Below are 15,729 nucleotides of genomic sequence, written 5' to 3' on the forward strand. Positions count from 1 at the left end.
ACAGTGACTGGTCTGTATGGTAATACTGTGAGTGTGTGCAGTACTTACAGTGACTGGTCTGTATGGTAATACGGTGAGTCTGTGCAGTACTTACACAGTGACTGGTCTGTATGGTAATACTGTGAGTGTGTGCAGTACTTACAAAGTGACTGGTCTGTATGGTAATACTGTGAGTGTGTGCAGTACTTACACAGTGACTGGTCTTTATGGTAATACTGTGAGTGTGTGCAGTACTTACACAGTGACTGGTCTGTATAGTAATACTGTGAGTGTGTGCAGTACTTACACATTGACTGGTCTGTATGGTAATACTGTGAGTGTGTGCAGTACTTACACAGTGACTGGTCTGTATGGTAATACTGTGAGTGTGTGCAGTATTTACACAGTGACTGGTCTGTATGGTAATACGGTGAGTGTGTGCAGTACTTACACAGTGACTGGTCTGTATGGTAATACTGTGAGTGTGTGCAGTACTTACAGTGACTGGTCTGTATGGTAATACGGTGAGTGTGTGCAGTACTTACACAGTGACTGGTCTGTATGGTAATACAGTGAGTGTGTGCAGTACTTACACAGTGACTGGTCTGTATGGTAATACGGTGAGTGTGTGCAGTACTTACACAGTGACTGGTCTGTATGGTAATACTGTGAGTGTGTGTAGAACTTACACAGTGACTGGTCTGTATGGTAATACGGTGAGGGTGTGCAGTCCTTACACAGTGACTGGTCTGTATGGTAATACGGTGAGAGTGTGCAGTCCTTACACAGTGACTGGTCTGTATGGTAATACGGTGTGAGTGTGCAGTTCTTACACAGTGACTGGTCTGTATGGTAATACTGTGAGTGTGTGCAGTACTTACACAGTGACTGGTCTGTATGGTAATACTGTGAGTGTGTGCAGTACTTACACAGTGACTGGTCTGTATGGTAATACTGTGAGTGTGTGCAGTACTTACACAGTGACTGGTCTGTATGGTAATACTGTGAGAGTGTGCAGTCCTTACACAGTGACTGGTCTGTATGGTAATACTGTGAGTGTGTGCAGTACTTACACAGTGACTGGTCTGTATGGTAATACGGTGAGAGTGTGCAGTACTTACACAGTGACTGGTCTGTATGGTAATACTGTGAGAGTGTGCAGTCCTTACACAGTGACTGGTCTGTATGGTAATACTGTGAGTGTGTGCAGTACTTATACAGTGACTGGTCTGTATGGTAATACGGTGAGAGTGTGCAGTCCTTACACAGTGACTGGTCTGTATGGTAATACTGTGAGTGTGTGCAGTACTTACACAGTGACTGGTCTGTATGGTAATACTGTGAGTGTGTGCAGTACTTACACAGTGACTGGTCTGTATGGTAATACTGTGAGAGTGTGCAGTCCTTACACAGTGACTGGTCTGTATGGTAATACTGTGAGTGTGTGCAGTACTTACACAGTGACTGGTCTGTATGGTAATACTGTGAGTGTGTGCAGTACTTACATGGTGACTGGTCTGTATGGTAATACTGTGAGAGTGTGCAGTCCTTACACAGTGACTGGTCTGTATGGTAATACTGTGAGTGTGTGCAGTACTTACACAGTGACTGGTCTGTATGGTAATACTGTGAGTGTGTGCAGTCCTTACACAGTGACTGGTCTGTATGGTAATACTGTGAGTTTGTGCCGCAAAGAAACTAAGAAAAAAAGAAACCCTTTTTTAAATAAAAGACAAGGAAACGCGTTGTGCTTGAAATATAATATGATCATGTTTCTTTAATGTATTACTGAGGCCTCTGGTGACCACAAAACAAGTCACCCAACCTAGGCCTTATGTAAATGCAACATGTGATTCCCAATAATCCATTTAGACAAAATGTAAACAAAACATGCGATGCTTCTTGGACCAAAACTTAAAAAAAGCTTATAAACATGAAATATTATGGCTGATATTTTTTAAATGGCGCTACACCACAAGACACCGTCTAGAGCCAGATAACTTCTTACAAGGTAGCACTGCTTTGCCAATAGTACTACACCTGAGTAGTGCCCTATGTTTTATACGCTAAAGGAAAGAATACACACAGTTAAACCCCTTATGCTGGTATTAAGGAGACACTTTGTGCAAGTGCCGAGTATCAGGAATACACCTTTGCAAATGCAATGTCCTGCTCTCGAGCACATACCTGTATCCGCCCGGGCACAATGTTTTCTGTGGTGGCGAAGATAAGCTGCTTTGCATTGGCAGACTCGGGTGTTGCCAGTATCACCTTCCCTGCTCCAGTTCCACCAGGAGTGGTCAAAATAAACTGATGTTTGGACGATATAGACGAGTCTACGGACGTCACTATCTGAATCTTCTGCCCGGTCTGCTGATCTGTCACTATCTGTATAAGACAATAGAATAGCTGTATATGCCATGCGCTGCCTGACATGTCACTGCTCATATTAAAGCAGAACTCCCCCCACCGAAGCCTGCATTTCACCTGCTTTTAATTTTATTTTTTTACTGTTAAAAATTACGTAATTTTTCCCCCCATCTTTAGCTGTTGAGGTTACAACTGTAACCTTTAGACTTCACTAACTCTGCCGTACGCTCCATTTCAACTACACACCTCCTAAACGCAGCATCTCATTTTAAAAATAAAAACAACGTTGGAAAGGGCATGAAGAGGCCTCTTAAAGTAAATAAAATGCACAATATGGAGCTTAGTGCAGACTGCTTTAATAACATACTTTTGACTGGACTATAAGATAAGGACTGCCAAGTAATACAAATATTACAAACCTACATTAAAATATGGGCATGCTGCTTTAAATGGTAGCAAATAGCGCATTATTTTAGTAATTACAATTTGTTTGCATTTACGATGTTTTGGATCCCAATGTAGAAGACAGAAGAGCACTCCTGCACTCAAATAGGCACGAATATTTATTCAGACAATATTTTGCTCCTTACATAGCTGGACACCGATGTCGGAATAAGTGAGCACTGAAATGCTGATTGAATAAAGACTCATGACTGTTTTGGCGTGTGACTATCTTCTCCATTATGATTCTAGGCCTTACCATCACACAAATTGTATTTTTCTTATAATACCTATTATCCTTGGGATGTGAATGGGAAGGCCTCGTCCAGGGTAAAAGCGAGCGAGCTGGCGCTCGAGCGCCGTGACGTCAGGCGCTCATGTTGCTCGGGTCGATTCCGGGCCAGCTAGCTGCGCGCGTGGGTGGTTCGCCCTCATTGCCTGAACCGAGCACGTGACCAGGGCAAGCGCGACAAATTACAAAAAAAAAAAAATTGTCTCTGCAAGCGTCGCGCCTCCCCACGCTCACGTGCGCGCAGTATGGACGGGGGGATTGAGTTTGATCGTTCTGATCGCGAGCCCGGGCGAGGCCTTACAATTATTTTCGATATCTTACCTTAGAATTAAGAATTTAAGCTGCATTGGTTTAATAAACACATTTTTTTGGTGGAGGAACTTCACTAATGCTGGATGATTAAAAAATAATAATAATAATAACAATATACCGCTGAAACAAAAGCTCATACATACTTTGAAAGAGCCGGGAAGCTGGAATGACGGTACCTGGACACGCTGCGGGGAAGACAATGCAGAGTCTGTGGAGGAGATTATCTGGATACGTTGGGAGGGGATGGTCATCACTGAAGATTCCTGAACCTGACACAAGAGAAAGGTCATCTCACTTTAGCATACTTACTCCAATGAATTATAACATACGCTGCAGGGCAGTACAATGAGGGGGTGAAAGCAAGCACAACCACATGGCAACATTAACAAGAGAACCCTGCTCCGATGAGCTCGCAATCTAAAGGGAAGAAAGACTGGCGACATAAGATATAGTGCAGGGGTGGCCAACTCCAGAACTCAACAGGTCAGGTTTTTAGGATCTCTCTGCTTCAGCACAGGTGGCTCAATCAGTGGTTCAGTCAAAGGCTACCTGTGCTGAAGCAGGGATATCCTTAAAACCTGACCTGTTGGTGGCCCTTGAGGACCGGTTGGCCATTCCTAATATAGTACTTTAGTCAAAGGGGTTTATGTATCAACGTAGAGAAAAGTGTGTTTAGATGCACTGCTCTGTTTTGTGGAGCAGAGCTGCTGCATGTATACGCAGCACTTACATCTGATGCAGTATGCCAGATTTGCGCTTATTCAGAGGTGAAGGATTTTTTGAGGGGAAATAAAAGAATGGTAAAGTCTAATCCCTCGTGACAAATGACGCAAACTGGTACAAAGAATGATGTTATTTTTCGAAGTTTAAATGAAGTGAAAGTAATTTCAAAATGTACAGTAGGACATCGGTAACATAAGCAATGAACATCTAGGTAACGAGGGAAGTTCCTACCCTCCTGAGGAAGCTCATCCCCCTAATAAAATGTGCGTGATATTCAGACATAAGTGGAGCAAATATCTAAACAGGGATTTTAAATACAGGCACACTCCTCATTATTGTACGTGTTCAAGCAGATTCTAAAGAACACGTCTGAGAAACGGAATAAAATGATTAGGAAAAATAAACCAACATGTTCAAATGGAAAGCAAGCATTAGCCTCAAAATGCACAAGGAGGAAGCCTGCGGAATAATAACCCTAACTTATTGTTTACCTCAAAAAAGTCTACGTAAAAGCAGAAGTAAAAACTTACAGCTCGTGTACTCTTCAATAGGAATTATTGTCCAGTTTCTTATGTCTAAAATAGTCGCAAAGAAACATGGAGTCTCCCAGCTCAGCAAGTCCATTGTGAGGATTAATGAGAAATATCACATAACAGAGCTACTTTCAATATGGTGTGACCCTAAATATATATTTATACTTGTGAAGGCATGGACTTCCTTCTATAAATGCTACTGTGCGCAAAGCACATTTTTACTACTTTTGTTGTTTTGGAAATTAATTAGATTGCATTTACCTGGAGCCTCTGAATGGGGGAGTATTTGTCAATCTTCTTTTATTTAACCTCATCCCATCCACCCTGTTCTTATCAGAGAGCCAAAAAATGTACGGGAGGAAAAGAGAAGGGGTTTGCCAGTGCAAACGCTTGTCGAATACGACTTCAGAAAAATGGGAGCCTCAGCTCATCAGATTTACAAACCTATTTCAAAATAATGATTTAACCCTTTGAGTGCACTATGACACTGGGGCAACGCACAAGTAGGTGTCACCCATGGGTCCTTATGACATTTCTCCTTCATTTATATTTTGCATGTTTCTAGGAAGATGACAACCTCAGCTTTTAGTGACCTGTGATGACGATCGGAGCTGAGTCCAAAGGGTCAAAATATCATGTAGGTGTTGGGTTTTGGTAACAAAGACATCAACCACCCAGATTTCACCCCTTAACACGGGTCACTGCCATTAGTAGACTTTGGAACAAAAGACTGACCCTTAGCAGACTCCACACACCTGATCTTCTTCTAAAAGTGCAGGTGACACTGCTGCATTACAACATGTTTGTGACAGTAAGGCTGCGCTTATAGTGACGGCGACGCGACGTAGCGGCAAAACAAATGCATTGCCGCCGTTGCGTGCGCTTATAGTAAGCGCGACGGGAGCGACGCTAATTCTTGAAGCCGGTCAAATTTGATTTTTCAGAGGCTGTCGCCACGTGTGACAGCCTCTGAACCAATCAAAGACCTGGTCGCCCAGCGACGTCGCCGGAAAGCGAAATACAACTTTCGCTAGCGGCGACGGCCACGACAACGGGTGACGCTATCCAACGCGTCGCCGTCTATATACAAAGGATACATTATATATACACATTGTATATATACATGATACGTTATAAACACGATACACGATAACATTATATATAGATATATATATTCAAAAATGTATGTACGTCTTTATTTGTATAGCGCCATTAATGTACATAGCGCTTCACAGCAGTAATAGTTACAATCATATAAATAATAAGATATAAATAACACAAAGGGAATAAGTGCTTCAGACTTAAAAGTAATCTTTTTGAAAAGCGCTGTACACACACACACACACACACACACACACACACACACACACACACACACACACACACACACACACACACACACACACACACACACACACACACACACACACACACACACACACACACGGGAGGGATAAGCACAGATAACATTCCAAGAGACAGTTTTTAAATAAAACCCTTGCTTGCTTTATTCATTGTAACATCGCCGTTGTGTGTATGTATATATATCAGACAGAGGATGCATGGGAACGCCATGCTCTAACAGTAACTGCTCTACGCAATGATCAGCTGACACACCTCTTCCTGATTGGTCACCTAAAACAATCATGTCCCGAGCCCCTCCCACCGAGGTCACGCCCATCCAGCCGGCGCGATTACTTGATTGGTCCACAGCGCTGCCGCTCAGCCCGAGGTACCGCCCCAAAGGTAAATAAAGGAGGCAGAATGCGAGGGGTAGAAAAAATAAAGATGGAGGGTCTTGGCAGGGTGCCAGAGAGCGGGTCAGATCTTAGCATTACCTCAGCTTTGGGGTTTTTTTTTTTTACCTCCCCCGTGCGGCTCCCTCAGGGCCGCGGGAGGAGGGGCGGCCCGGAGCTGTCTGAGGTACTTCTGCCTGGCGCGGGCTCCCCCTGGCTGCCTGTCCCAGCGCGCGCGGGGCCCCTACTCCTCCCATTGGCTCTGTCCCAGCGGGCGCGAGGAGCCCCCTCCTCCCATTGGCTGTCTGACCCAGCGCGCGCGCGCGGGGCCACCCTCCTTCACCCATGGCCCTTTTCTCGCCCGCGGCGCCTCACGGGATGTACAACTGCCCCTCCCTCCCGTTACTTCCGACACCGGCGACGGGTATTCAGGCTGCTCCAACTACGTGTGAGGACGGTTAGTAGGACTGAGGGGGAGCGGCGGGAGCTTGGTTGCGGGCCGCAGCCTTGGGGGTAAGATTACCAGTACAGGCGCCCCGCCCTCCGCCGGAGGTGACGGGGCCTCTCCTCAGACTAGGCCGCGGGTATTCATCTTCCTTACCTCGTCTGAGGAGGTGGAGGCCTTGTATCCTTCCGCTTCACAGCCGCATCCCCTCCCTCGGCGGGTCTCCGGGGGGCCCTCCTGTCCTCGCTAGATGTATTTTCTGTTTATTCCCGGTAAATGATATTTATTTTTGGTTCTGTTTTGAATTTTTTTCCCTTCGGTGAGAGGTCAGAGGTCGTGACCCCGCGCTCCGCCGCCTTTTTTTTTTCCCCCTCTCCTGTTTCCTTTTCCCTCTCGCGCTGGGTGGACGGAGCGCGGGCGTGGGGGACGTCACGAGGTGCGTGACGTTGATTGGTTGAATCGGATAGGCGGGCACAGGACGTAGCCCCTCCCCCCGGAAGGCTGATCTGACACGTGGGTGGTTTTTTTAGTCCTGGGGACCTGGGCTCTTGCTATAGTTTTTGTTTATTGCAACGATTTTAGTTCAGTTTTATTCCTTTGTTCATTCCCATTTGTATCCTGACTCCTAAGCACAGATATTATCGTGTAAGTACTGTAGAAAAAAAGTAGTCTTTGTATTTTACTTTAAGCCGTTGGCTTGTTTAATGCTGGTACTTTCTACAGTAGTGGTACCCGCCAAACCTTTTGTGGGTGGGTCTTGAAGTCAGGCCCAACTTCAGCATCGGCGAGTGGGACCGGGATCTGCCCCGCACTTCAGCTCGAGTTGGCAAAATCATGTAGAAAGGGGGCCCTGAAACGCTGCAATTTTTTTTTTTTTGCCACTAAAATTAGTGTCTGAACTTGAACAGATTTTAATTTTTAACACCCTTTATGTATGCTGTAGATTTACAGGGGTGCGCAAAGTTTTCCCACTGCGCTCTCCTCCCCTGCTCAGGCCCCCTCCCTGCTCGGCTCCAGGCCCGCCATGGCAAAGCGACATCACCATTTGACTACTTTGGTTGTCATGACCAGGTAGACGTTAGAGGCATCTTGTGGTCCTCTCACATTTAATTTAAATGCCTTGGGAGAGTGTGGGACCTCTAACGGCCACTCCCCCTGTTTGCACACCCCTGCTGTAGAAGGTACAGTAGCAGCATAAAGAAAGCCACCTGCTTAAAGTAAACTACAAGAACTCATATTTTTATGAACTATTATTGTACATGAGGGCCAATCAGCCACGGATGCATAGGATCAATGCCCCAACTGATAAGTGAATGAATTGAGGACACAATTGGTGAGTGCCAGCTTTTATTTATTTTTTGGGGTAACATATAGGAACTAAAAAAAATTGCAGGTTCTGGACCAACAAATCAGAATGGAAAAGTACTGCTATTAGGGACACAGAGGCTAAGTGACACTCAGCATTTGAAGACTCACAGAGAATTGGTGATAGTTGTCTGCAACTCCCCAGTTCGAGGAGGAGACTCCTTCAAAATCGACTGAAAATGTAGTTTATTGGGGGGGAAAAAACAATTCACCCAATGCAAGTCAGACGATCCTACCAAGTATCTCAAATTGTTGTTTTTTTTTTTTTGTTTTTTTTATGTAACTTTAATTTCACATGGTGCCTTTCTCCCAATAAGATTCAAAGCGCTTCACAATTACAGTATAATGCATGGTATGCAGCACATAGGATTATTATAGTCCCTGCCCAGGTGAATTTACTATTATATTTTTTTTTTAATACACCTGTTTGAAACAAATAGAATTTGCAGTCAAAGGAATTGTAAGTACAACTTATATGTTGGAACAGCAATAAAGTGTCTACTGTCAACACTTGTTTTTGTTTTTTGAGGTTTTTTTTTTTTTTTCTGTATCTACTGTTTAATAACTTGCCAAATGTAGGCTAAGTCTTAAATACGAAATTTCAAACGAATTGCAATGTAAATCTAGCGTTAATAGGATTGTTAGGACAGCGGCCGTGATATATATATTATTTTTTTTGGTGGCGGGCGGTTGCAGAGGTCCTGTGCTCTTCTTTGCATTTAAATGAGGTTAGACATTGGTTCAGCCGGCTTCAGGGCGCGTTACCATGGCATGTAACAGTTGCCGTAATAATGTGATGTCAAATGATGCCGCGGGTCAGGTGACATCACACGACCCTGAGATGAGGGGGTGCACCAACAGAGGAGAGTAGGCGGGAGTGCAAAATAAAGTTTGTGTGCCCCTGTGTTAGGAGACTGCATACATCATTGAGAAAGTGAAGTGGTGCTTATAAAGCTGCGTTAAAGTAACTTTTAGAATATTGTTATTTAGAGAGAGCTTGCAAACAGTTGTAAATCAATATTTATCCAAACAGAAACCCACAGGAATTCACAATGATGAATGTAATTGGAAACAAGGCAAGGAAAGTCAATTTTGAATCTTGTGCTTTTAATGGTTCCCATAACCTTTTAAGTTGTTTTCTGATTAAACATGACATTTCTTCCTCTATCTGTTCTCAGGACTCCTGAGTGTGTCTGTGTTGACTTATTTTTTTTGGGGGGGGGGGGGGGGGGTATACTACTAGCCTACCCCTTGGAAGGAAGCACACCTGGGACCCCTCACCTTTTGGATAGCATGGACTGTGCAGCACTCAGAGTGAGTCAATCGCTTGCTACATGTTTTCCTGTTCAGGACTTTATTTAGACAATTAGTACGCTATATGGTGTTATTGTTAACTACAGCGTCACTTATTAGTGATCTTACCATCCGGGACTGCAACCCAGTACCTGTCTTCTATTATGTTTAGGGGTCCCCCCTACAAGTATCTGGTTATTCATTCATTTATCCTACTGTTGGGGTCTTTAGCATTACGCAGTCACATGGTCTATATATAACATTTGAAATATTAAGTGTATGTGAGGTTAAAATTGCAAATTTCAACAGTAAAGGTTACTTTGGTAGTCTCGGACGTTGGAGGTTAATATAAATCATGGTTTTTAACGCTTATGGTGTTTTTTATTTAGAGCAGGAATTGGTCAGCGCACAAGATACTAACCCTACAGGTGTTGAACGTCTAGGCTTCTTGGGTAAATTGCTACTTTAAATGCGCATTACAGACGTTTATTTCATAATTCAGTTCTGTAGTACTTAAATAATAATCCTCAAAGAACCGGGCGATACTGGCCAATAATGCCCCTGGAGCTGAACAGTGTTTATTTAAGCTCCTGGGACATTCCCTCAAGTCATGCGCTGACTTGGATGGGCCGGAAAGAAAACGGAACGTTTATCTTGCCATTCATTTCACCTGGTCCCCCTAGGGCAGCGCATTGGGTAGCTCCCACCCTGTTGTGTTTTTTTCTTTAATGAAGGATTTTGTGGTACATTTTCTAACATATCTCATAACTGAATAGTTTAGCTTGGCTAGACGTACAACTGACCAGAAACCAGCATAGGAGAGCTTATGTAGGTCTCCATCATGTCTGTCCTACCAAGACTAGGAGGAGCATATCCTTCATGACATGCCCAGCCATGGAGGGACTATGAGAAATGGCAATACCAAGAAAAAAGCATCCCTTTAAAAAAAAATATCAAGACATGCCATCTAACTAGCTAAGGTAATTGACATTATATTGGGATGTGTCTAGTGAGGTGGTTGTTGGAATAATGTGCCATTGAATGCTGCCTGGTATCCAGACCAAGGGTTTACCTGGTAAAATAAAGCGCAGAATAGTCTCGTATAATATTGTTATGAAAGACACCTGTGGACTTCATCTAGTTTTGGGTGTCTCTGAAAAATGTGCTTGAAATAATTACCTCCCAAAATTGGTGGTAAACAGACTAAAAATGAAACACGAGAATTTCTTTTTTATATAAAAGTTTTATTTTATGCTTTTAAGTACTCTGCATTGTCTAGATGACAATATGTATCCTCCATTTAACAAAACATGTGTTGATTTTAGCCATTCTCATATAAAACATAGTAGTGCAAAATCTATTTTACCCATGTAATTGTTAAAGGGATTTTTTTCCCCCTTTAAATTGCTCATAAAGAATGTAGAGCATTCATCCATATCTCAAAGGAAATATGCTATTTACAAAAAAACAAACCGTTTGTAAGTAGGACTAATTACTGTAAGTAAACTATCAGGAATCACAGCAGAAGATAAATGTGTTACGTATGCACTTATTTGCAAAGTGTTTTGCATTCAGAAGAAGTTAAGTGGTCTGGAAGGCCACATCAATGTGTCAAAACTGGCATGGAATGTGTGTGCAAGAGCGCGTTATACTCGAGTTCGCAATTAATTGCAGTCCATGGTAGTTTGTGTAAACTTTCTGTAACGTTAGTAACAAATTTTGATCTAAAATGAGTACAGTATAAAACCTCTAGACAATGACATAGCACTGAATATGAATATGAATTTATACACACGATTATTCCAGATCCTGGTGGACTCTCATTACAAGTGAACTGCTGCTGCTGCGTTAGATATTGGGAAGAACCAAAGCATGTTGTCTCATACATTAAGTTCTCAGTAAACCACGCCATTTAAAATTGAAGTAGTGCTGCTTGACAGAAATATATATTTTTACATTAGTCGTCGGTGATGCCTCATTTAAATACAGTCATTACTTGCCAGAGATATTAGCTCAAAGAATTGCCTCGCGGGGAGTTTGGAAAGGCTGCAGCACCATTGACAGGGGAAGCCAGCAGAGGTTGCAATGTTAACGCCAAATGTACGTGACGGACAGCTGGTCAAAACCGAAATGATGTTACGATTTCAATTGTGGTGGGATTACAGCTGCACATATCTGCTTCCCAGCCACTTTCCCTGGCGCGTGTGTCCAAACAAAATGTTTAAATGCTCGATAAACGCAGGAAGATGGTGGCAGAGAGACTCCGGGGCAGCTGAAGTGAAACGATGGCGGTAGGGAAAGAAGTATTCAAAGCCCAGTTTATGAAAGTGGTTCTGTCTTGGGGACTGGAAAATGAATTGAGATCATGTTCATACACTGAGAAGCCTCCTTGCAGTCCACAGCTGGTAAAGGAATTCAGACAATGGTCATACACTGGGAAGCCTTGCAGTCCACGGCTGGTAAAGGAATTCAGATAATGTTCATACACTGAGAAGCCTCCTTGCAGTCCACGGCTGGTAAAGGAATTCAGATAATGTTCATACACTGAGACGCCACTTGCAGTCCACGGCTGGTAAATGCTATAATACAGTTGCTGATTTTATGGCTCCAACCCACCTGCAAAACAATAAAAAAAAACTGATTGCGTATTTGGTTTCTAATCTACAGTACATGACATTTTGCACAATAACCAGTCAATATATGTATTTTGTTATTGCAAGCATTTCTTTAGATTGTAACGTGCCATGAGAATGAGCCTACCTATGTATAATCAATATGGACAATGGTCCGTGTTAGAGACAAAAGCGTTGAACCACCTAATTCATTAGTCATCAGTTACACGACTTTATTTGGAGCCGGCGTTTTGGATTATCCAACAGTGACGCAGGAGATCTGACCTCTGTGTCGGCATCCTGTCACGGGGAGGGGACCCACACTCTCGCGAGATCTACTTCCGGGAGGAGACTAGGTGCGCGCGCACCCACCTGGCGTTCGTAGCAAGAGTGTGTGACTTTCCAGCACCATCCCTCCACAGAGGCTCCATCGTGGTGACTACAAACGACCTTATATCCATGTCTTTATTTTATCTGCACATTGTAAGTGTCCGTGATTCATCTACACGACATTTTTAATATTAAATTACTATTTTACGCTATGGGTGCCGCGCTGTTCTCTTTTTGTATAATCAATATATGTTAATATTTGTGTGTGCAGGAGGTGCGTTGCCGCCGCGGCCGGCAAGCATTGGCCACGTCATGATGTCGGTTCAGCCAATGAAGGCGAACCAGCCGTGTGATGTCATGGCCGCACCCCCGCCACGCCCCTCCCTCCCCCCCCCCCCCTTGTCGGATCTCCTGCTCTTCAGTGGATGTACAGCCGCAGATCACAAGTCGCGGCTGGAAGTGGTGCACACACTGGCAGACGCTCTGGCGCGCACGTGTACGCAGTGACTGGGGCCGTAGCCTAACACTGGTGCGCAAACTGGGGGGTACGAAATTTTGCGGGGGGGGGGGAGAGGCGCTGCACTTACAGAGGCCATGTGCTCTTCCCCACAACATTTAAATTAAATGCCGGAAGAGCCCACGAGGCCTCTGTATATCTATTACCATCGCTGCGGCGACTTCTGGCGACGTGTCACCATGAAAACGCGAAGTCAAATGGCAACGCGGCATCACATGGTGTCAAATTATGCCGCCGATGCCGGAGAAAAGGTATTGGGGGGAGGGGGCAAACGGGAGGAGAGCAGGCAGGGGGCGCAAACAAAAAAGTTTGTGCACCCCTGTCCTAAGATAATGGGGGAAAGCATGTTGCAGACCTGTCAGACGTGTGAAAATGTGCTCACGTGTGTTTTTATTGCAAATTTCCGTTTTCTTGATATGCCTCAACCCAAGAAGTAGAAATAAAAAAACAAGATTGAAGTTGATTAAAACCCTGAATTCCAGCGAGCCAATGTAATCACCTATCAAATAAAAGAATACACGTGGACAGAGATGTCTGTACCTGATTGCTGAATTGGTGTCGGCTGCTTTGAAACTATAAAACAAGGTTTGCTTGTGGTAAAGCTGGAATACTGTTCCTAGCTTCGGGCTTTCATCCCACTTGTCAGGCACAACGGTGAAACCTAATAATGGTAAACTTTCCGTGGCAACTCTGTCCTAAAAAAGGAAGAAGAAATGGGGAAGAAGCCATGACCCCCTTAGACGTAACGTGGTTCAGTTGATGAAAGTTGCATTATGGTGGCAAAACCTAGGAGAAAAAACCCACCCCAATAATCAAACACAATCAGTTTCAATGGGGTTTTGTTTTTGAGAAATGTACCCCCCCCCCTCCCCTCCAGTATTGCAGCATTCGGGGTCACATTTTGAGTATTAAAAAAAACTATTGTTTCTCTTCAGGCTGAAATAAAAGCACAAGTGTGGCCCATGGGTTACTTGGTAGACATTGTCATGGAACCCTAAACCCCTAAATAAACCCAGAATAAGAAGATTCCCTAGCTTGATATATGGGATTGAGTTAAGCTGCCTGCCTTTACTCACTTGCCACAGTGAACTTGAGTCAAATACCACTACAATAAGAAAAAAGTGTCTAGTTACTTCAACTGCAGAACTGCAACAAGCTCTTTATTATAAAAGCAAAGGAACTTCTGATTTAAGGTTATTTTCTTGCACAATATAGTCAGTACACTTATATTAATACCCACATGGGATATTTTGGGGAGTCACTAATAGGGAAAAAAATTGTTAGGTGGAATAATAAGATATGTTAAGTGCGACTTGTAAACAAAATGTGTGCTTGATTTGAGCAGGTGCGCTTACCTCACATGCAGTGTAGGTGTACAGTACTTTGCCCTTAATAACAAACCAACGTTTTTTCCAGTATTTTTTGCCCTTTTTGCAACGGTGCAAATAACCACTAATTGAGGCATTCTCTCCTGCTGCTGCTGCCTGGGGAGAGACCAGAACATTATTTAACATTTCATTGCTCTTCAGATCTTTTTTCCCCCATTATAAATACACAATTTTCTGCCTGTGCAATGGACATAATTCTTTATCTTTACGTAGCACATAAGCCGACATTACTAATGGTGCGTGGAGTATGCACAGAAACATACGTTACAGAATAGTATACAAGAGATTTATGCCAAAGGTGCAACCATTTAAAACCCTTTCTATATAATCCCAGGAAAGCAAATAACTCTAATCTGCAGTATGTATATATAAAAAATTTTTTGAAGCTATGGTGGGTGAAAAAGGCGACAAAAAACCTCCACCGTTAGCATATAGCAAATAAAAAGATCACTTGTGAGCACATTCACATGTCTTAGACAGGTCTGCCACCCTGCCTTTCACCATTATCACCCAGCATACAGTGCTTCCACTGCAGCAAGGGATTCTGGGAAATGACATGTTAATGAGCACACAGTGTCAACTTTTGCCTGATGTATATCCTTTGGAATTGGATAATGTGCATCTCAATAGAGTTAAAAGCTATTGATCCCAACAAAAGAAAACGTTGACTATTTAATATACTACCACACCCCCTTTTCAACACCCCCTTAAATTTTTTTATATACAATAAAAATTATTATTGAGACTGTAACTTTTATATTAACAGGACATCCCCTGGATTACATTACCGGAAAACAAGCCTGGGTAACACATTTAATTTTTGACTAGTGAACAGGTGCATTATAGATCTGAATAGACATCGCTATTCATTTAAAAAAAAAATCCATTATATGTTAATTTGGGGCAAGTGCAGAGTGAGGCGTTTGGAAATACAAGAACATATCCCACATACATTTCTGAGAATATACTTCTACAGTATACACGGTATGGATCAGCAATGAACGTAAAACACAGTATTCGGTGAGGCGGGGGGGGGGGGGGAGGGGTGGATCCCTTTTGTTTTTCAACACACATATATATATATATATATATATATATATATATATATATATATATATATATATATACAGTATATATATTGCTCAATCTCCATGAAATGTGCACCATTGTAGGTCTGTTATGTAGATTAACACTATATAAGAAGCACAATGTAGACAACTAACTGATAACTAAATTGATGACGCTGTATTATGTCAACAAATACCAGATACACTGCAGTAGGTTCATGTTCATTAAACGAGAAAAAATAAATGTGTTAAACTGTTGTGATCTAATCTAGCGACCGTCCTTTAGCAGGAACCATTTTATGGAAGCGTTTTGGACCACAATTCTT

At 43.0% G+C, this 15,729-nt stretch overlaps 1 protein-coding gene and 1 long non-coding RNA gene across 7 annotated transcripts; both read right to left on the reverse strand.

Annotated features, from left to right (window-relative positions):
• Positions 1–1,949: 1,949 nt before the first annotated feature.
• LOC142483696 (nuclear receptor subfamily 2 group C member 2-like) lies at positions 1,950–7,290 on the reverse strand. Of its 6 annotated transcripts, none has more exons than XM_075583718.1 (3): positions 6,910–7,290; positions 3,571–3,663; positions 1,950–2,367 (listed from the first exon to the last, which is right to left on the reverse strand). In XM_075583718.1, exons 2-3 carry the CDS (start codon positions 3,643–3,645, stop codon positions 2,119–2,121), a joined length of 324 nt encoding a protein of 107 aa, XP_075439833.1. In that variant the 5' UTR covers positions 3,646–3,663; positions 6,910–7,290; the 3' UTR covers positions 1,950–2,118. The 6 variants fall into 6 exon arrangements, with proteins under 6 accessions (XP_075439833.1, XP_075439834.1, XP_075439831.1 ...); XM_075583719.1 differs by lacking the exon at positions 6,910–7,290 and adding an exon at positions 6,489–6,903; XM_075583716.1 differs by having other exon boundaries at positions 1,966–2,367; positions 6,988–7,290.
• A 3,214-nt stretch (positions 7,291–10,504) lies between these two features.
• Positions 10,505–14,847, reverse strand: LOC142483697 (uncharacterized). The gene is made up of 3 exons (XR_012797419.1): positions 14,304–14,847; positions 13,489–13,643; positions 10,505–12,105 (listed from the first exon to the last, which is right to left on the reverse strand). It is a non-coding gene; the product is annotated as an uncharacterized LOC142483697 (long non-coding RNA).
• Between the last annotated feature and the right edge of the window lie 882 nt (positions 14,848–15,729).

This window comes from Ascaphus truei, unplaced genomic scaffold (genome assembly GCF_040206685.1).
Source record: "Ascaphus truei isolate aAscTru1 unplaced genomic scaffold, aAscTru1.hap1 HAP1_SCAFFOLD_3578, whole genome shotgun sequence".
Lineage (NCBI taxonomy): Eukaryota > Metazoa > Chordata > Amphibia > Anura > Ascaphidae > Ascaphus > Ascaphus truei.

Coding starts and splice junctions, on each gene's coding strand:
- LOC142483696 (XM_075583714.1), bottom strand. CDS start 3,645: ATGACCATCCCCTCCCAACGTATCCAGATAATCTCCTCCACAGACTCT. Junction 2,368..3,537: donor AGCTTCCCGGCTCTTTCAAA/GTATGTATGAGC, acceptor TGTCTTATACAG/ATAGTGACAGATCAGCAGAC.